The sequence below is a fragment of the Lutjanus erythropterus genome, chromosome 9, assembly GCF_056507025.1.
Source record: "Lutjanus erythropterus isolate fLutEry1 chromosome 9, fLutEry1.hap2, whole genome shotgun sequence".
In the NCBI taxonomy this organism is placed as follows: domain Eukaryota; kingdom Metazoa; phylum Chordata; class Actinopteri; order Lutjaniformes; family Lutjanidae; genus Lutjanus; species Lutjanus erythropterus.
Window position 1 is genome coordinate 36188892 of NC_139325.1, and position 22980 is coordinate 36211871.

Consider the following 22980-nt stretch of genomic DNA (forward strand, 5'->3'; position numbering starts at 1 on the left):
CTTGGCTCTTAAAGAAGCGTGACAGCCACAGGTGAAACAGTGCCAGCGTGATTTACAGAAAGAAGTGGTGGGTTGCTTGTGCTTGTGTGCAAGCCAGAGGAGAAAAAAAATGAGCAGCTTGTTGACAGTTTCTGGACAGAAGCAGGGATCCACTCTGAAAGCACTTACCTGGAGAGGAACTGTGAGGAAAGTGAAACAAAGCTGCGTGGTTTACAGCTGGTGTTCATTTCCTTCAGAGAGTGTTGGTGGTGCAAAGAGAAGTGCTAATCCAACCCTACCTTTCCTTGAACTTCTCACTACAAAGTGTTCAACCTCAGTTCTCACCTCAGCTCTAAACTTTTAAACACCTTACATTCATGTGTCTGGCAGCATAAAAACAGTTTTGGTCATTGTAGACAGGGAGAAAGTGTTTTTGAGTTTTTAATGCTTAAGATATGTAGACTTTTAAATAGTCTGAAAAGGTTTTAACATGCTCCTCAATGGACGACAGCAGCTGTGGTCAGTTACAACGTAATCTCTGTATACAGATGTCTGCACATGAATCTGGAGGAAAGGGGCAAGATTTAAGTATCACAAGTGTTCTGGTTTTCATTTGTAGTCTGTTTGAGCCGGGTATATGTATGCAGGTCAACAGTCCTTGTGGAACGTATGGACCACACAGACCAGAACAAGGTTTCCATTTCTCTCCATGATGAAGGTGTGCAGGAGGCGAGTGATACTCTGCGTTTCATGAGTCTGAACTTTGGCGTCTTTTCTGTCGTCTCTCAAAGACATGAAACACAAGAGCACACGTGATGAATGGATTAAACTCTGTTTTCATCGGCTCTAACGTAAGCTCTAAATGTTAGCATGTCTGGCTAACTAATGCTAGCTTTAACTTTAACCTCCAGACAAACTTGTTAGATCCCACTGCATCTGCATTTGTTCTGTGGGGGTTTGAGGAGGAGGATGTGGGCTGATGAAGAAACAAAGAGTCGATGATGGTGACTTGGAAGGGTCAGTTGGTGACTCTGAGAACAGACTTTGCAACTAATATCCATAACCGAGCATTTCAGTCGCCTAACCTTAACCACTATTTATTTGCCGTAACCCTTCCCGTTTTCCATTTCCCTTCCTCGCCAACCATCCAGAGTTGTGCAATATCAACGTTCTGTCTGGCAGTAGGGTTGGAAATTACAGATTGATAATTATGTTTTATGCAACCAGGCACTGGTGATGAAAGCAAAGATTAGCATGTGATGATTTTGTGCTGTTGTGAACTGATTAATGCGTCATACATGTGCTCAGCAGCAAACACATTTTTGTGCAGGGTTAGTAAAAGTGCTCTTTATGTGATCATAAGAATAAAACACCACACATCTGCTCTGCGAGTCCCATTATACACACACACACACATACGTATACATATATATGTGTGTGTGTGTGTGTATGTGAGTGTGAACGTTGGCATGCACAGTGTGTGTGTGTGTTCTTGTGTGTGTACCTTCATGCATTTCTGTGCATACACACATAAACACATAAATTGTTTTTACAGATGTGGTGGTGCTGATGTAATGTTTAAGTTGAGGCACGTTTGCCAGGATCCTTTACGTGCTGGTATGCAGGACATTAAGTCATAGCTGCATAATCATACCCACCTGTCTTCTGAGCGGTGTTGCCATAGAAACAGGCTGCCATGATGAGGCTGAGGAGAAGACCTCGCCTCCCGTCCATGCTGGAATGGCTCTCGGGTTTCTCCCTTCCTACAACACAAAGACAAAGGGGGCTATAAATGCAGAGACCCAATCTGTTTCCCATCTGGAAGGCGCTCGGAAACAGCAGGGGAGCGAGTTTGTTCCAGCAAATCGTGTTACAACTGACTGCACGCATTTACAGACATGAAAACAGAACACGCCCACCGTGACTGTGCAGTACTGACCTTCAGAAGTTTGTCTTTTTCTCAAAAATAAAAAACACCACTAAGCTGTGGCGTGCTGGGCCGCACAACAAACAAGTCCAACATGTTGGGAAATAAAAGAGGAATTTACTACCTTTAATGTGTCTGACATTAGCATGTGTGGCTGCTGGTGATGCACCACAGAATCTGGTGGTGGAACAAGTATTGGGATAATTTACTTCAGTGGAAACCCCTCATGGTGATCACATCTGTCAAACTGACCCACAGCAGATAATTATTACAACAGAATTTTACTTCATCTGTATTTCTCATGCAGATTATAATCTAACTTTTGACTTTTGTATATTACCTACATGAATATAAAAAACAGAGCTTCACTTTTTACTGAATTTTATCAACTGTTTCAAAATACCAGTGGTGGGAAGTAACTATGTACAAATACTTCATTACTTCAGGAATCTGTACTTTACTGGAGTTTTTATTTCTCTGAGAACGTTTTACTTTTATTCACTAAATCTGAACACAAATGTTTTAATATTTTCTCCTCCTTACATTTTTTAAAACAGTTGTTGCTTAAGTTTAAATATATTTGAAGGGATTATTGATTATTTTATTTTGCATCATTGTGCGCCGCCTTCCCAACATCAAGACCAATTTCAACTTAAATGGACGGAACAATAACAGACAGAAAAGATGATTCACTGATGTATCCATCAGCATATATCACACAAAACATGCAAAGAGATGAAAACGCCACAAAAGAAAACAAAAGAGAAATAAGACAAAGAAGACGTAACAAAACACAGAAAGACATAAGAAAACAAAACACCATAAAAGACGCAACAAGACAAAAACAAACCTAACAAGACAAAACAAAAATGCCTGAAAAGAAAATGAGTTTTCATGTTGATAAGTTTAAGAATATGAATTAAGGGTTTTGAATTGAAATGGTTCATTTTGTGTGTCTTAGTCAAAGTGGATCTCACATCAGGGTCCAACACAGAAATAAACCTCCGCTCCGCCTGCGATCAGACCCACCCACTGAATCTGACTGTCACGATCTGGCAGCCTTGTAACATGTGAGGGGTGAGGAGGGTGTAAAGTGGGCGTCTTCTGCAGTATCAGTTGAATTATTGAAATTATGTGTCCCTGCACACTGCCATGAACTCATCTCCTCTAAATGACATGAAACCACAACTGCAGCGCTGGGATTACACCGAACAAATCAGCAGGGGAACCAACCTTTATGTGTATTACAGCAGAGAAAATAAATCACTGCAGAACGCAGGAGAACGATGAACCGACTGGACTGTGTGTGTGTGTCCACTGTGTGAGTGTCACTGACAGGAAAATAAATTCACAATTGTTATGCTATTTTAAACACTAAGAGGTTCTGGGGGGTCAGGGAGAAATCAGAGGAGGGATTCATCAGCAGGACCAGACACAATCATCATCTGCATTCAAGTCCAGTGAGATGGTTCTCCTCATTATGGATCTTCAAATGGCTGAAGAGGCCAACCACAAATACCCTCCTCTCCATACATGTACCGGCCTGGCTGCTCGGCACGTCAGCCCTGCCGGAGGTCTGACTTTTAACTGAAGACAAGCTTACCTCAAGTCAAGTGGCTGTAAAAAGGCGAATAAACACCTAATTTCCTATAAACTGTTCACAACAGAAGTCCCCTGTTATTTTGTTTTTTATGAGATTTTATTACGAAGCAGCAAAGTCAGGAAATGGTGTGTTTTCATCAGCCATCAGTCATCATCATGACTTAAAAAACGTCATTAAAACAGAAAATAAACTTCAAACCACAGAGATTCAGTTGAAAGCTACACAACTAGAGATTTTTGGAAACCTTTTTCTCTCTGCTCTCCTGCACTCACATGAGTTGGGCCTCACAAAATACGTTTGTTTGAGGGGGAGAAAGGGGGTCGTCACACCCCGCGAGACGTCACCGCAACCTGGAGGTGGGTGGGGCTTGCCTTGGCCCTACTCCAGACATGATCTATCCCGGTTGTGACTCAGCACAGCTTGGTGCGTTATAAGTGGTAATGAAAGGGCAAATCAGCGTGGCATGGTTTGACTCGCGCAAACAAAAGTGCCGATGGAAAAGCTCCCAGAATTTCCTTGCAGCGCAGGAAGTGATGTGAGGTGCTGGAAGTCGAACGTGGCGGAGCTTTTTTGGAGGCGACTCTGTCCTTTCTTTGCCGACGTTTGACTCGGGCAGCCTGTCTGAGTTCTTCTTCATGGAATGTGGCTCCTTCTTGTAAACAGTTTCTCCACACAGTTCTGTCCTCTGCCAGATTTCAGGTCTGAGTAAAGGAGCTGTTTTGGGAGGCATGTGTCAGACATTCGTATTACAGAATCTGTTCACCTCAGCAGGTGTTTAATGATTTCTCTTTTCTCTTTCCAGCTGATACGCACGATTTCACACAGGCATCTGTGATGGCAGGACTCCAGAGCTCTTATATGCCTCCTATAGCAGCCTGGTCTCATTTCCAACTCAGTATACAAGGACAGGTTGCCACCACCCCGCGGTGACTCTGTATGAGACGCTCCGGGCTGATGATGTAGTATAAAGATGGAGAAAGTCGACGTATGAAGGAGGTGGGGTGGGTCACATGACTTTCACCTGGCATACATTCCTTCATGCCCCATGCAGACGTTGAGGTACGTAATGTTACATGTGTCCTGTGTGAGTTTATTGAAAATTTCATTATATTAACATCCACTTCCACTCTTTGGAGCGCACAATACGTCAAAACCTACGAGATCGATTATCATTGGAACCCGGACAAGTTTTAGTTCACTACTAAAAGCACGGCATGTTGTCTGTTGCTTTGGGCTGTAAATAAAGATAAGTTCAACTAAACTGAACCAAACCAAACAAACCATGTGGTGTGAGGGGAAAGCCAATACTGAAACTGGCGAGGTCACACTACAATGTGAAACTTCACTGCTGTGATAGACTTTTCAGCTCTCTCACTCAGGCCTTGTTTCTACTTCGAAAGGTTCGGTCTCACAGCCATTACAGAGGACAGTTGTTGACGTGTCACCATGAAGGAGCCTCAGGAACCTAATGCTCTTTTCCAGACATCCTCTAACTCTACTTCAGTCTCAAACAAAGTCAAAATTCGCTTTACAAAAACAAGTTAAATGAAGGAGGCAATGCAAAAGTAAGAAAGCCTGCAAAAGTGTGCAAATCAAGGCTTTAGAACAAAAACAAAAAAGGCAGAGCCAAAAATGACTTGCTAACGTTAAACCCTGTCCTTAAACCGCACCTGTCCATCGAAATCTTAGCAACTAAAACGACACACAGCTGGTCTGTCAGGCTTTGCAGCACTGCAGACAACACAGAGCGCGAACTTCCTGCCTCCTAATAGAAAAATACAATGGAATGTCATTCAAAGTCAGAGTTTGAACTTGGGAAGAAGACGCCTGATGCCACACAACCATGGCTGCACCCACTGAAGCCTAAAACAACAGACACCATCATATAATAAAACCTGTTCTGCGTCTAAGTTCATGTTGTGTCGCCAGTGTTACTGAGTGCCATAACATAAAAAGTTTAGTTATTTCACGCATCATTTTCCCTCCTTTTCCGTGTTGTTTATGCGAGGAGGCTGCACTGTTGAGTGTACACTCACCAATGAAACTCATTCGTTTCTTGGTCAGCCATATTTTCTGTTTATTTTAGGCGCTGTGCACCTGGAACACCTTGAGGTCAGAAGTCGGAAATTCCGACCTCTGACGTCGTCTCAAGTGCAGCGTAACAGTGATTCTCAATCCTAAGATTTTGGAGGGTGGTGTCATTCTTCTGACTTTCCAAAACCAAAAACAAAAGACTAAACATGTAAAGAACTTTCGACTGAGATGAATATTAGAAGTGAAATGAGAATCTAACCACAAATAAATGCCCTGACTTTGTGTTTTTCTTCCTCGTTCACTTCAATAAAGCCCGAGGATTTTCTTTGAGCCAACATCTAGTAGTGATTAGAGAAACTGCAGCTTCAAACACTGAGCAGTGCCGGCTGCCACATGCTGTACATCTGATTGATTCTCACAAGAATCAAGAATGCATAGACACAGAAATAAAAAAGGAGAGAGAAACCTCCACATAAACACTCCTCAGACTCAGTCATACACCCAAGCATCCTTTGTTCAGAGAGAGATGAGTGATGAGAAGCAAATTGTTTTTGCATCTACCACGACCACTGTGCCAAACTTCATAACTCCTTGGATGTGCTGAGAATCTCCCCGTGTCTTTGTGGCTTCATGTGGAGTTCTCGAGAACCCGACCGCTCCGGCTGCCAAATGAATTCAAACCATTTCACCAGCAGAGGACTAAAAGCTCTCCTATCCGCGCCATCTGGCTCTGCTTACTGCCTTATCGTGCCATTTCCTGCCATCTGTAGGCATCAGACTCTGTCTGACCACATCACAGGTCGGATGAACAGGAAACTATTTTAAATATCACGTGAATTCACTTGATGCTGCTGCTCGCCGTGTCCTCTCACTGATGCACAGAACAGACCTACAGACAGAGGAGCTTCCTGCTGCTTTTTACCACCTCTCTACACTCTCACTCCCTCTCTTCTCTCTTTACATCTTTTTTTTTTTTACTACATCCTTCCTGAACTCAGACAATCATGCAAGAGCTGCGGACTTACATTCAAAAAAAGATATATTAGCATTTCAAATATATGTGACATGCATGTTGCGACACACATCTGTATTCGACTATAGGGACACAGATGTTGCCCCGTCAGCAGCAGACGTACATCTTTTAAAATAAAGTCAAACGACGGTTCGAGCAGGATGGATGAACTGATACCAGCTGCCCGTGACCCCACTTCTAAGTTAGAAGCTCTAAGTCTTGTAGCTTCATCACCATCCACCTGCAGCTTTACTCTTTAAACACACACGAGCCATTCTGTCTTTGAAAACATGTATTTTGAATCCAACCCTGTGGAAAACATTAAGAATAACTCTAGAAACAGACAATCTTTTAATAATGATAGCAGCAAAAATACATATTAATCAATTGGAAATCCAAGAATCCAGCTTCTGTGCAGCAGTGATGGAGAGAAAAAAGTCAAGTATAATGTTAGAGGGCAACCAGTGAGATTCAACAGGACATGAGTCAAGAGTAAAGGTTCCTCTCTTTACTGTACTGAGTAAACTGTGTGTTGGAAACAAAGTTCCACTCTTGAATGTTTCTCTTCTGCCTCTTCTTCATTCCTTGCCCACTCCTCCTCCTCCTCCTCCTCCTCCTCTCTGCATTTCCACTGAATAGTATTTCGACTGTTACACATGAGCTAAGTCATCCTCCATAAAGTTGGATGCAAATGTTTCCAGTTTCAGGATTCCCAGCATGTGCCTGCTGGTTCTGTACCAACTACGAAAGAATTCAGCGAGACTGAGCCGAGTCTTTTCCAAGGTGCATTGGATTACGTCTGAGAGGATTTGATGAAAGATGAAACCGCCTGCTCTCCTCCAGGCCTCAGAGTGTGTAAGCAGCTCAGTGAAAGTGACAATAACCAGCAGTGGTGTGTGTGTGTGTGTGTGTACGCCTTCTTTTATGTGAGGGTGTAAAGCTAACGCTGCTTTAATCTGTGCATGCACACATGTGCAGAGGCGGGAAGTAACTTAGTACAAATACTAAGCATTTGTACTTAGTCATACTTAAATTTTCCAGGTTTCTGTACTTGAATTTTTTTTTCTGACAATGTTTTAGTTTCAACACAAATGTCTATTCTAAACAGACTTGTTACTTTAGTTTTAATGCAGGAGGAAAACAGCGTAAAAAGATGTAACAAGACAGAAACAATGTTGTAGCAGGAAAATTATATGCTGAACTAACTGGTTACTCATCCTTGAACACACAGCTGTTCTCCCTTCAGAAGAAAAACTTCTAATCACACAACCACATCCTGACCCTCCTGATAAGGACTCCAGCTCCATCCTGACCCAGCCTCCTTTGTCTTTTAACCCTTTAACACAGATGCACATTTTCTTTTACACTCTCTGTGCGGCTCTGTACTGATCCTTTGCAAAGTTCTATTAAAACACCACAAAGACAATTTCAGTCATGGTGTCTGTCCTTATTTTCAGATTTTCCACCACAATGTAAAAAGATATAAGAAGACAAAACAAGATAAACTTAAGATGAAAATGACATAAAGGTCTTACAAGACAAATAAGATGTAACAAGACAAGACATAAACTATATAACAACAAGCCAAAAACAAGATTAAAGAATTAAGGAACAGATTATAAGACAAATGAAATGTCCTTCAGAGGACAACTTTTTACTTTTGTACTCTGAGGACATTTCAGAGCCTGAACCTTTTCACTTTTACTGCAGTAAACAAGTTGAATCAGTACTTTTACTTTTTCAGTATGTTAGTTCTACTCGAGTACAGATTGTGTGTACTTCTGCCACCTCTGTGCATGTGTGTGTGCATGTGTCAACACTAGTGCACGCCCACGCCGCCGCCCCCACAAACATATTTGAGGCCTGTGTTTAATCACCTGCCAAGTGGTCGAAGCCCCTGCAAGCAGGAAATGGGGTTCACTGTAATGTGAAGCATGTGAAGGTAATCACAGGAGAGCGCTCCACTGACAGGCTGATTGAGAGGAGGGTCTCTGCATCGTTTACTCATCCAAATCTATTTACATGGACCTCCGCGCTCCGCTACAAACTTATTTATTTAGTCAGAGTTTGAGCAGCTCTTTCCGGTTCAGCTGTATAGATGGAGTGTTTGATGTTAAACATCGCGGGGCCTCATTGTTTAGAGCGTCAGTCCAAACTGAAATCAGGCTTAAGGACTGACCAGAGAGTGGTGGAGGGTCTTAAACTTCTCTGGAGGTCGTCTGAAGGTCGATATCTGCTCTCTGAGGAGCGCTGATCAGACAGGCTGTTCTCATTCTGTGGTCGAGTTGGGCTCTGGCTCAGGATGTAGAGAGGTTCGATCCTTAAGTCCACATGTCGAAGTGTCCTTGAACATGACACTGAACCCCAGATCGTCCTATAGGTGATGGGTGAATGTGACATGTGCCTTTAAACGCCGTTTTTATTGTCGATAGACCAGAAAAACTTGCTGAAAAACATTTTAGGTCAGGGTCACAGTTTGGTTTGGTACTAAAACTACTTGGTTAGTGTGAGGAAAAGGTTGTGGTTTGGGTTAAAATAAGTACATTACGTACATAATGTGATGCACACTGATTTTTAGCGTCACACAGGACATGAACCCTGAAATCCTGGGTGTTTTTGACCCATCCTTCCACCCCACCTCCTCTGTACACAGACTTTCTCATGTTGCGTGAAAGTCTGTGTTGCATTTACACTGAAGTTAAAGGGCCAATTTGTAGCAATTGTGCTTGCAGGAATGAGTGCTGCAATTTAAATAATGAATTGGAGCTACAGGCTGTATATTAAATAGGTTGGAATCCTATTTAATATATAATCAATGACCCACTGCTCCCCAGACTAGAGGAAGGTCAGGCAGGCTTCAGGAACATTGCAGGAGTGCAAGACGAGCTCAGCATCATACTGCCTGCCAAACTCCATTAACATTTTGCTCATTTTATCTGTGAAAGACGTCTACTCCTTCTAAAAGATTATTCAAAGATTTGATGCCACTCATAAACATACAGTTACTCGTTCAGCGAACATTCGGCATTAATTTGAGCTCTAATTAACATGAAGCAGTCAGACAAAAACACAAGTTATGGGCCAGAATAGAAAGTTCACAGGCGGACTCTATGGTGACATTATCATGGTCATTTTATGGTTTATGACAGGAAATATATTACAGATTACTCCTGAACTTTCCGACCACCCAAAACACCTTTTAAAGGTGTAAATGCACCCAAGACGCATTGAGGATGGATTGTGATCTGATTGGTCAAAGCAGCTCCGGATGTGGTCATGCATTGTTACCACATTCATTTATTTGTTCATTCTTTGATCCTAACCTATAATTTGCATGTTGTAGAGGACGAATGTGACGTCTTTTCAACAGAAAAATGCTCAGTGGGATGTTGCTGAAGCAGCACATTATGTTTTTTGGGATTCTTCTGCTGCTTTAACCACAGCAAAAACACGTCTGCTCATGTTGTCCATTACCATTTTGTTTTAATGGTTTTTTAAGCTTCAAATATCATGATGACTGTCATCGATCACCACCTCTCACGCACAGTTCAGCCACCCTGCCACGTCTCTGCATGAAGGGAAATAATGAAACAGTGGATCAGGTCCAGGAGTTGATTTTGGAGTGTCCGAGCTGCAGACTGGTTCTAAGTGCTCGTCTGTAGTCCGTCCAGGTTCGTCCTGCAGGAGGCCTGAAAATGGGCTGAACTGTAATCTGTGGAGACCCATACAGCAGGAGACGGTGGTGACGCAGCTGTCCTCCGTTCTTTCTTCCTTTCTTTCTTTGTCCTCTGTGTTGTTTGTCTCTCTGTGTGGAATGTCTGTGCTGTTTGGAACCAAGACAAGCCAGCTGACTGGCAGCGCTTCAGTGGGACTGAACAAGTTTGATCTTTTAAAGGGGCAGTAGGTCAACTTTTTACTCTCTCTCATAAACAGGACATTACATTTTTGTGGGACTTGAATTGACAAGTCATTGAGCCTAAAACCCACACTTGAAAACATGTTTGTCAGTGTAGTGGAACCATCATTTCAAGAGCAGTTTTTTATGTCTTTTCTAAAATTAAAGATGCTACAGTTTATTTGCTTTATATTTCAACAGAGTACAGATCCCCATTCAGTCTTTTTTCTAATTTTGCATTAAATACATCCAAAACTATTTAGATGTGATACAGACAACCAAGATCCAACTTTAGTCCCAAAAATAACACATCAAGGCATCAAGGCATGTCTGTTTGTGTCTAAAGATGGCAGCTGAACACGCTAACATCACGCTAACCAAAGCTTTCACATTTCAAACACACGTGCAGCACTGTTTATTTACTCAACTATTCTTAACAAGATCATATATTAAGTATAAGTATAAAACAGCTTTGAAATGATCACAGTTATTAGTAGTTATTAAAATTCTGTCGTGGAAGAAAAAGAAAGTCCTGACAGCTGCAGGGTTTTTTATTTCATCAAAACTTTCCTGTTTTAAACAATCAAAATAGATGTAGAGTTTCTGAGGTGCACTTGAATGCAGCATGAAGTTCCTGTGCCTGTGAGCATCGAACTACACAGACCCCAGAGGACAGAAGTCATAAATGATAGACGTCCATAAATGACACCAAAACACAGGAGACACTCAGCAGAAAGAGCATAAAGACTCAAATCAGAAAGTGGCATGCAATTATGCAAAATAAAAATAATCAATAATTCCCCTAAAATGCATTAAAACTAGTCCTGAGCTTGTTTTGAAAATGTACAGAGTAGAAAGTGCAGATATTTTTGCTCAAATGTAGGAAGTAAGAAGTTGTCTGAAGAATAAATACTAATAAAAATCTATTTACTGAGTATTTGTACTTAGTTACTTCCCATCTCTGCTGATAGGTAACTGTTTGATGCTGATAGTTTTTACTTAAAAAAAAAAGAAATAAAAATGTGTAATTATGAAAACTAAACTCAAATGTCTACTTTTTGTTGACTGAAAGAAGACAAAAACTAAGCAATCACATGACTGAAATGTGACTAACGCTATGAACTGAATTAAAATCAGGTGCTAATTAACTCTGGTTTCAACATACTGTGACCGCCCACCACCCACATCCAGATATGGTTTATTGCATCAATTTTCCAAAAGCTGGAAACAATCAAGACTCGGATTTTTCTAACGGCTCAATTCTACAGACATTCATCAGAACAGAGGAGGAGCGGAGAGGAAACCAGGACTGTGGCGTTTAAGGTCTCAGACTGCTGCTTCACAGGGGTTTACCTGCACAGCTGGAACCAGTTGGACTGATCTGAGTACTTGGCTGGAATCAACCGTTTAACTACAGGATTTAAGAGAGATCAGAACAAAGGTGCTGATAAAAAAATTCAAAAACAAGACAAACATATAAAAGAGAGCAATAACAATCGGAGCTCACAGCTGCTCTTGCAGAGTTTGTCATCAGCTGTCAGGGTCAAAATCTCCTCACAGACCCACCAAGAGGCAGATCTGCCCTGGAGGCTCTCCAGCACCCCAATTAGGTGTGACCCTGGATGAGGCAAAGATTACTGTGACCTCGACGGTTAGATCCACATCTTGAGAGCACATGTTTGAGCTGTCGAGTGTTTCGTCTCCGTATACTTCATGCTCCCGCTCCGTCCGATAATGAAGCACGTCTGAGCACAGCTGACCGCATCTCAAGGCTGAATGTTTGGAGGACACCGCCGTCGACATGTTTCTCCACCCATTACATCAGGCAGTTTTAGATTCTGGATCAATAATTGGACAAATTGACTCCCAAGGGCTGGATGTCTTTTCTCACCCAGTTCCTCACCTGAGGAGCCAAACTGTCCACTTTGTCTGAGCAACATTAACAACTTATTTTAACAGCATTGGTCACCTGCATGCTAATGCATGCTGGGTTCATGCATGCAGTCCACACATGGCATTACACTGTGTCTCCAGACTCGTCTCAGTGATGCTGGGATTTTATAACTTAACTTTAATCAGGATGATGCACCCTTTGACATTTTCTGATTGTGTGTAAATCTGATGTTTTCACATCACAGATGACATAGAAAGACATTAATACTTGATCCACAAGCTAAGCTATCCAAAGCCAATTCACAACATGAGTCAAGAATGACCCCGTATCAGAGTCAGAAACTACAGAAACGGATTCTGTTTTAATGATTAGAAAAAAAAATGCACAGCTTCAGAGCCCTCAGCTGGATGCTATAACGTCCCTGTCAAACACCAAGGACAGCCAGGCTCTCCCAGGCTCCCCTGGGCCCCTGGATGAGGCCCCCCGGCGCTTTACACTACAAAACAGCCACGCTGTGGATATTCTTGCCTCCCCTGTGATTTACTGATGGAGACTGCACTGTTTGAAAGGCAGATGTTTGTGCTCGGAGTAATCTAAACTGAGGAACTTGTTATTTCAACGTATAGAGTCCATGTTTGGAGCAGCGCTGATAGAAAACAGCCACGACTGCACACTCAGAACCTGACGGGGGTTTGAAAAGTGGTCGACACGCCGAGACCGGCCTTCACAGTGGAGTTAGAAGTATTGACAAGAAAATCTAAACTGATTTAATTCATTATGATTAATCCAGCTGTACAAATGACTAATCTGTAAACAGAATTGATCCATAAAAATGTTCAACTTTCCTCCTCTCTGACAGTAAACTGAATATCTTTGATTTGTGGACAAAACAAGACATTTGAAGACGTCATCTTGGATTTTGGGAAACTCTGATCAAAAACTGAAAATAATCTTTACAGGAAAGATTTGAAAAATAGGTTCAAACATGTGGAGTACACAGATGTATTATTTTTCAAATGAGAAGATAGTGACAGGATTAATTAATTGATTAATCGATTAAAGGAATTGATCCACAGATTAAATGACAATGAAAATAATCATTAGTAGCAGCCTGAATAAAAATGTAGAAGTAAAAAAAACAGAGAAAAATGTGCAGACACATGAGTTATTTCTGATTTCTGATGAATTAATGATGTAATGATGAAATGATCACCAGGTGACCTCAAATGACTTCATATGAGGGCACAAATTTAATTTGTTTGTTAAAATGCTTTAACTTTACATGTTACAGTGGAAGAGACTTTTCATGGTGGGTTAAATCTGATTGTCTATCTTTACACTCACCTTACACTTTCTTTTTCCAAACAGAAGTTGTTCCTGCTGACAACACATTTTATTGACATTCTTCCCGACAAGTTGAAACCTTCAGTGACAATCCAGTTTTAGAAAATATCACATATCAGGGCTACTCCTTACTAATCCACACAAATATGTCCTCTTTTTAAAATATTATTTCATGTAAGTGCTGATGTAAACAGGAAACATTTTTTACTCTGCAGTTGTTTAGCTGCTGAAAATATTACGAGTGAAGCGCAGCAATGACGGAAAGTCAGCTTGGACAACAAGGTCAGCGACGCTTGTGATTCGTTATCTGTGACGAATTCGCTAGAGAGATCGGATCAACATCAGATTTTCACACAGTCAGAGAAATTCAAAGCGTCCTGCTGTAGTTCAATTATAAAATCCGTGGACCTGCAGAGCTTCTCTGCCGAGGCTACAGCAGCTGTCCAGCATCACCTGAGCTCCTTTACGCTGTGAATTAAGGATTTATTTGGACTAAAACCAGAGTTTGGGATTGTTGGGACAGCAGAAAGACAAACCAATATGTTTTTGGCGATTGTTATTTAGTTTCTCTAAAGTTTAAATGAAGCTGATGATGATGCAGAAGGATTCTGGCGAGTTTGGGGAGAGCGGTTAAACTAAACATATCTTACTCTTTACTCTCTTTCACTGTCATGATCCTTTCTCTGTGCGCTCTGCTGGTTCGTCAGGACGAGGTGTCTGACAGCTGCGTTTCTTTCACTCCTCTCTGCTTCCATCAGTTAGTTTTGTGGTTTATGGTGACTTAAAAACTCCATTACTCCATTTCCCGAGGATATCTTTTAATAAGTGCACCAGCTAATATAAAAATATATTTTTGATTCTCTTTAATTCCTCATTGAAATGTGCATTTTTGTAGCTTCTATCAGTTTCATCCTGTAACCATGATGCACAGACTGACGAAGAAAAAAAAACCAAATGTTCAACTGGAAGAATGTCAGTTGACTGATGATCTGAATCATCGACTATCAGGAGGCAGCTCTAATAAGTTCTGTTAATATTCTTGATTTACGTCTGGCGAACATCGTGGTCCTCTGCACGCTCGGTGAATCTCTGTAGAGTCTCTGCTCTCAGACAGCGACTCTCTTCAACAAGTAAAAGGTTTTGCATTCTGTTTTTTTCCCAAAGTTGACGTGATTGTTGGAGCAGCTGAACTGCACGGGCTCTTCCCAACTTCCTAGACATTGTTGACAGAAGTAAGGTTACATGAAACATAAAGGTGAAAGTAGAAAACTGTACAGTTATGATGACGGCTCACATTCATTCGTGTGCATTCTGCAGGGAGACGCCACCGCAGCAATTCTTTGTCCAGCTCCGACACAGCGCCCTGATACTGGACTAGACTGTGATGGCTGAGCAGACATATTAGTTATCCAACATGCCGACAACCACATGGACTCTGATTACATTACAGTCACAACCAAACAAACAATTAAACGTGTGTGAAACAGAGAAGTGATTAGTTCAGAGACAAAACCAGCTGTTCACAACTGTTCACTGAGGACTGCCAACATGGCTGCCAGACCACATGAAAACCATCACCAGAGATCCGACCACCATCCAGTTCAAGTGTCTGGCAGCTCTGTCCTGTTAGCACTGCGGAGGCTCGCTGCATTAATTCAACTTTATTGCACTTAAGGTGGTTTTAAAACAGAGAAGGGATGTTATTGGAGCTTGAAATGAGAGCAGTGACCGCTTTTTAAAGGTCAGAGACGATATAAATAACAATCAGCTCAGACTCTCCTCTGATCAGAACCAGAGGACCTGCTGTCCGCTCACCAGCAGAAACACTATCCTCTCCTTCAGAGGAACACAAGCAGAAGATCTGTTGAGTTCAACGTACTTTTGGTTTCCCAGAATTCACAGCGAGCACCTCTGGAGTTTCACTTTAATCTGATGATGTTTGTCGCCACAGAAAACAGGCAGCGTGAGTTACGGTCTGATCTGAGTGCAGCGAGGGCCGAACAAAACCTCTGAGACACAGTGAGAGCACAGACGAATGACTTCATGTGGCCCCACAGGTTTCTGCTGCCAGAAACACCAGCGGCGCTTCAACTTATTTATAGCCATTTATAAAAATGTGACCGCTCGATCCAGACGGAGGATCTCAGCGCGAGTCCATGTTTGAATCTGCTTCCAACCAAAAGTGATTTAGCGTAGAAAGAGCTGCACCATCTTAGCGACTGAAGCAAACACATCAACACTATTTAACAACTGGCGCTCCATGCAGGCATGATTACAGGAGCTGACATGAGGAGCAGCAGCTCTCAGTTCAGTCCTCTCAGTGTGAGACATGATGCGAAGGACACATGAGGATAAGCAGACGTGATCCAAAACGCGGTGGAGACACTCGTCAATCAAACATTCACATTTATGCCTTTAATATTACAAATAATAAAATGAAACTAGTGCTGAAATGTTTATTTGATAAACTGACAGAAAATTAATCCGCAGCTATTTTGGTAATTAACTTCAGTCTGTATCTTTCAACCTGGACACTATTTTCCTGTGGCTGATGGGGATAAATGGGGAACTGGAGCTGGTTCAGTATCAAGGAGATCACTGCAGCCTCCAGCCCTCAAACAGTCTGCAGTGTAATCCTTACTGGCAGCAGACTTTCGTTTCTCCTGCCACCATACTGACATGATATAGTGGACGTAAACACAGGTGTTACCAATGATACAAATTTCCATTTAGCGCAGCCGAGCCTTTCCAGTGAACCGACCTCCACAATCGCAGCACCCTGACCCTGTTTGACCCGAATGGAACGGAACCTTAATTAGTGTCACTGGTAACATCTGTATTTACTCCACGGTTTCCTGTCAAAACGACCACTAATCTCCTTTTCTTTCTAACAACGCTCAGCCAGTGTTTGGGAACTGAGGACGCTAACTGTTCAAGTTTTAAAGTGAAATTCTGTTCTTGAACTGTTGGACTGTTTGCAGTTTTTCACAAAGTGGTGAATCTCACCCCATCCATGCTGGTGAACCACTGAGCCTTTCCAGGACGCCCCTTTAATACCCGATCATGATCCTGTCAGCTGTTACCAACTCACCTGTTTACCTGTGGAATCTTCCACACAGGTGTTCTTGGAGCGTTACACAACTTTCACAGTCTTTTGTTGCTCCTGTCATAACTTTTTTTGGAACATGTTGCAGGCATCAAATTCAGAATGAGTGAATATTTACAAAAAAGAATAAAGTTTATCATCTTGTCTTTCTACTGTATTTAATTGAATACAAATTGTGTCCCAGCCTTTTTGGAATTGGGGTTGTATCCTGCAGTTACTGGAAATTTATCATTTCTGACTGAATCAGGCTTTCACCAACTGAGATGGGATGTTCATGCACATCTGCATTTGCAGCACAGCCAATAGGAAGGCCGTCTTTCTGAAAAGACCTATGAGTGGCCAAAGTCTCCAGCCACAGGCTAGACAGAGCTGAGAGGAGCAGAAAGTCTGTGTTTTTTCTCAGAGGGGAATTCTTTGCCCAGCGATGCTCAAAATAAACTGCCTACTCTGGGTTTAAGTTGCGTTGACAGCCTGAACTGTGTCATTCTTTTTGCAGTCTGTCTGGAGCTGAACCGGCCAAAGAAACAACTCACTGCACAATAACTGCACAAGCTGCTCTCTCTCTGTGTCAGAGTGATTTTAGTGTGATAAGAAGGGAATTCTGTCAAACTTAACACAAAGCTGTGTTTGATTTGTTTAGTCTGGATTCAGTCGGTCTGAACCCTGTGAACCTGCTGATTGTCGCTCACAGGAATCTGATCTGTGACATGCTTTATGGCTTTAAAATATTTTTGTTTTTGTTTTTTTTATATGATTTCACATAATTTTGTCCATATGTTGTTGATTTTTTTTGTTTTCCTTCTTGATCAAAACTCCCATGAAAAGGAAGAACGAGAGCGATGCTAAGCTAACTTCAAAGGGAAACAAAAACAAATGTAGAAAGTTTTCCCAACAAGGGAGTGATGAAAAATAACCGGATAAATGATTGGGAATCTAAAATCAGGCTGACGGGTATCTGCAGGAAATTCCTCATTAAGGATTTCCTGAACAGAGCAGGAACATCACAGAGAAAGTTGGAGCTAATTACTTTTGGTCACAGCTTGAACCAAACAGCATCTCACAGAACCACAAATCCACACACTTTTCACGAAAGATGCCACATCGATCCACTAACACAACACTGTAAGCTCTTAAAAACCCACAACACTCGCCACAAGGGCCAGAATTGCAGGAGGTTAGTCCCTCTCGGTCAAGATTAAAGCACCAAAGAAGAAGAAAAGTAACATCCAAGTGCCTGAAGTGACATTTTCATTAAACACAGGAGGGTTTATGGCTGATTCTGAGTGTTGGATGCATGTTTTGTTGTACAGTGAAAGCCTGTTGTGATGATGAATAACAACTGCAAAAAGCAGCAGAGGGTGGAAGAGAAACCAAACAACTGTCAGACGTGTATATGGTCGCTCACAGCTGTGACTGCTGGTGAGAGACAGAGGTGAGAATGTGATACCTGGCACTGATTCAGCGTCGGGCTCGAAGACACTTCAGCGGGAAGTCCAGAGAGTCGGATGATCCTGCAGGAGAGAAGAGAGACGTTACGAACCACAGAGAGCTCCAAAAACACAATATACACGATCTCAAGGATGCAAACCAAGTATATCATCTAGACTTTACGCCAGAGATGCACCTGAATCCACACATTATGCAGAAAAGCACAAATAATGTGATGCAAATAAACATTTCTTCTGAACAAAGTGGCTGTTGTTACAGTTTGTAATGGGAGGAAGAAGCGCTGGCTGGTCCGACAGGTGAAGCAGGTAAAAGCACAAAAAAAAAAGAGGTGAAATTCTACTATATATTTAATCTTGAAGAACAAGCAAACAGACCAAAGTGTATCGACTCTAGGTCTTCATCAGGGGTCTGCATCTACCGTAATCAATCACTGATTTACAGCACAATCCAACAAAAAGTGATGTCACACGTTCAGAGTACATTTTAACTGACATACGTTTTACTTTTATTTACGTTTTTATATTAGTATTATATTCTAGTCCTCTGAATGTTTCCCCAGAACTGCAGTAAGATTAACACATCAAGAAATACGAACACAGCATCATTAGAATTTAAGATTATTCCCTTCGACTGAAGGATCTTTACTGTAAATAGTTTCTATTTCCACAGGAAAACAGTTTGCTGTTGTTCAATGACTCGATTACAACTACAGATAGCAAAGACATAATCAGATTACATTTACAAGTAAAAAAAATGCTTCAATGCATCAATCAATAAAATGTGCACAACAAAGGAGGGAACAGCTGGACAAACTAACAAACCCAACAACGAACATAAAACACTGTGATGATTAATTGATTATTAATCAATATTAAATTAATCTACATCTATTTCAATGATCAATTAATCATTTTTAATCATCTTTTAGAATAGAATAGATTTTTTTTTAATTGAAAAAGTCTAAATTCTCTGATTTCAGTTTCTTAAATGTGAATATTTTCTGGTTTCTTTCTGACATTTCACAGATCAAACAACGACGTGAATCAAATGACAGTTAATGATGAAAATAATCGTTAGCTGCAGCCCTAAAAACATTATTTATTACACTAAACAAGTATATCATCTAGATATACTTTTGAGGTAATCCTAAAGTAACAGAGTAATCAAGTTACATTACTGACTACATCTTAAACGGGTAATTAGTAACTGTGACCCTGCTGATACTAATATGTATTAATATGCCAACATTTATTTTCTATTCTTCCATTACTGACGATCAATACGACAATTACTACTATTAGAATATTTTGTAGATTTTGAAGGCAGCCACAGAGTTTTTCTACATCTTCAGTTGATAGTGTGTGATCATCAGTAAACAGAACCAAAGTTACTTCCTGATGCGAGACAAAGTTCCACCCAGAGTCCAGATAAACAGGAAAGAATACATCAGTTATCATCCAGCTGTGACCCGAAGCAGCAGCGACAGTCTCACAGTCTGAGGGATCATCTGTCTGCAGCCATCAATCTGTGTGTGTGTGTGTGTGTGTGTGTGTGTGTGTGTGTGTGTGTGTGTGTGTGTGTGTGTGTGTGTGTGTGTGTGGTCTCTTGTTAACATTACTTCACTTTACAGACTCAACATTTAGTTTGTGGAGTTTACAGTGTGCGTGGAAACCAACATCACCGTCACACCTGCTCAGCTGCTCTCTGGTCTCAGACGATGTTTACGAACAGGACAGGAACTTAAAGGGGCAGTTCTGTTTTTTTGGAGGTTGGTTGTATGAGGTACTTATCCTCAGTCATGATTTAAAAGAGGCAGCAGCACCAGGAAGTTAACAATGTGTGGTGTCTCCATCGGGCCAAGCTTTAGACTCAAGACGTATAAAATCAACAATTAAATTTGACATTGATGTGAGCAGTTTCATGTAGTGTTTCTACTGAACTACATCCAACAACTGTATTAGCACACAGAAGGAAGTGTGCACGTGTACGATGTAAACAATAATGGCGTCCTCCTCAGCTGAGCTGTAACGTTTGCAGCACTGAGCGCGGTGATACAGTTAACTCAAGGTTCTGCGCTCCAGCAGGCAACAGATTTTTGAGTTTTGACCCAAACTCAAAGTCTTAAGTTTTGAAAAAGTTTTACCAACTACTGATGTTTAGTTTAGATAATTTACTTTTCTTGTTTGAATAAACTTAAATCGAAAAAACTCAAACGTTTTAGAAACCCTCAAAAAATTGTTCTGAAATAAAGTGAATGATGGTTAAAATTTTAATATTTTTAAATAAAACCATTTAATTTTCAGGCACAAAAATAATGACAATGATCATCGTTGAAATCTTTCTGACTTTCTAAAACACAAAGATTCTAGTTTATCTAAAGAAAAATAGCAAATCATCCCAACTAAAGATTATAGGTCAGGAAAACTGGATGAATTGGGCTCAAAACTCAAATCTGTTGCAGTTGCCTTGAAACTTTTTGTCATCTCAGCTATTTTTTTTTTAGAGTGTTATGTGATTCTTGCATTTGCCAGACTTTTTTCATTTCATTTTATTTTATTTATCTTATTTAAAGAGTAAAGGTTTCAGACCCCTGGGTTAGCAGATGTAGTTTGGCAGAAAGACAACATTTCCCACATGAAACTACAACTCACACCAAACAGTACAGGAGGATCAAGAGCACTATGGGTAATATGCATACAAACTTGATGACAGGTTATATCTCTGCAGGTTTTCTCTGAAGTCTTTCCAGAGGATGGAGGAAATCACTGACAGAAGTACAGTCAGCTGAAGGAGGTGGAGGGAAGAAAAAAAAAAAACACAGAATCTCCAGAGTCAGTGGAGGAATGTGAGGAGGGGAGTGACCTGCATCCTGAAACAGTCCCGATCCTAATCTGATCGTCTGATTGGCTCCTGCCTCGGCTGACTCTTCCTGCTAATGACTGTACATTTAGAAACATCAACTCTGACCAAAAAAGGCTTCTGGTCTCTCTGTCTGTGGTGTGTATCACACACACACACACACACACACACACACACACGCAGCAGGCCTATGATACACACAAAGGAGAAAACTAATGTAAACAGACAGGAAACAGGATTTAAAGCGTGAAATGACCTTGTCACAGTTATGCAGTGTTCACATTAACACTGATAAACAGTTTTTGTTTGTCTCATACATCAGTGTGTTTACACTGTGTCGTGCTGATGTACAGCGATGTGACGGTTCCTGGTTTCCGACCTGGTGGTCCCAGCGCCGTCCTGATTTTAAGTGCTCAAAATCCCTGCTTATTTTCAGTGAGACAACATCAAGACACGTTGTGGACGTGTTCCAACAGCGTGTCTTCGTAGTAAAAGAGTCCAGGTACTAGACTGACCCGCCTGCAGTCCAGACTTGTCTCCCATTGAAAACGTGTGGTGCATTATGAAGCACAAAATATGTGTAGTGTCGGGTTCCTGCAGGCAGTTGGAGTTTATATACTCACTGGACATTATGCCTTATTTAATGGACACCCCGCAGCCACGGCCACTCCACATGCATTCAGTTGCACGAGTTTCATGAAACAGAACCAGGTGAACACACAGCTTATAAATCTGATGAAAAGAATCTGTCTGTGGTTCTTTCTTTGTACATACACAGTCTTTTTATGTATCTTTCCTCAGGCAGCCAAAGACAGAAACAGTGAAAGTTGCAACAGACAGAGACAGTAGATACAGAGGCAGATAACAGTCCAGGACTGATTTAACAGATAACTGATGATCTGCAGAAGAAGGAAGGATGATACCTTCAATAATCCAACTGTAAATCACTGCATCAGAGTGCAAATAACTTTAAGAATCAACCTACAGAGAAACAAAAACAGATAAAAACAGACTGCTGTAGAGTTACTGTTACAACCAATGCTGCATCCAGTGATTATTTTCATCATTGATTACTCTTTTGATCATTTTCTGAGTTAACTGATTAGTTGTTTGGTCCATAAAATGTCAGAGAATGCTGAAAAATATTGATCAGCGTTTCCCAAAACCCAAAGTGACGTCCTCAAATATTCAGTTTACTGTCAGAGAGGAGTTTTTTTTTCTTGAAAAAATTATTATCAGGTATTTAATATACTTGATTAATCATTGATTAATCATTGCAGCTTTAGTAGTTTTCAGACTGTGGGTCGTAGCTGAGTATTTTAACTGTAATCAGATTTTATGAAAGCTGGAACAACGGGAAGAAATAATGTTGGACCAAACTGTAATTTAAAGTGATCCTAGTTTATCGTCTTCAAACCTGAAACAAAAACTATTCAGTGCAGTGAAACTAATGCAGACTCAGCAGTTATTCTGAGAGGCTGCATGGACTTCAGACAGTAATTCAATAATATGGTAAAATCAGAGAAATGCTGCACCAGCAAACCAGGGACGCACAATGTTGGAAATCTGATATTTACCCGCTCGTTTTGGCTGATATTTGCACATATTTGTCAAAGAACATCAAGTCTCTCCTGTAGTGAATTAACATTTCATTCTGTCTTCTGTTATTGTGATGGTCCACTGGCAGACGCAGACATAAAACACAATGCTTTTCAAAATGTTCGCATTCACTGAGCAGTGAAGAGTGTGACTGACACTTCAAAAAACCTCCATACCACAGATGTAGTCATGTCATGTTTGCATAATTTATCTGTCATGTTATCAGAATGTCATATCTGCAGAAATGTTCATTTCAGACTGATATGATATTTTATTTTA

The 22980-nt window shown here is 41.1% G+C and overlaps 1 protein-coding gene across 1 annotated transcript in view; it reads right to left on the minus strand.

Moving 5' to 3' along the window:
- col6a4a (collagen, type VI, alpha 4a) overlaps positions 1–22980 on the minus strand; it is a 79714-nt gene that overhangs the window by 49511 nt on the left and 7223 nt on the right. Inside the window, exons 2-3 of the mRNA XM_084727473.1 lie at positions 18242–18305; positions 1638–1742 (exon numbers count right to left, since the gene is read on the minus strand). Of these exons, the coding sequence (XP_084583599.1) occupies positions 1638–1713 (76 nt within the window). The 5' untranslated portion in view covers positions 1714–1742; positions 18242–18305. The remainder of the gene's footprint in view (positions 1–1637; positions 1743–18241; positions 18306–22980) is intronic.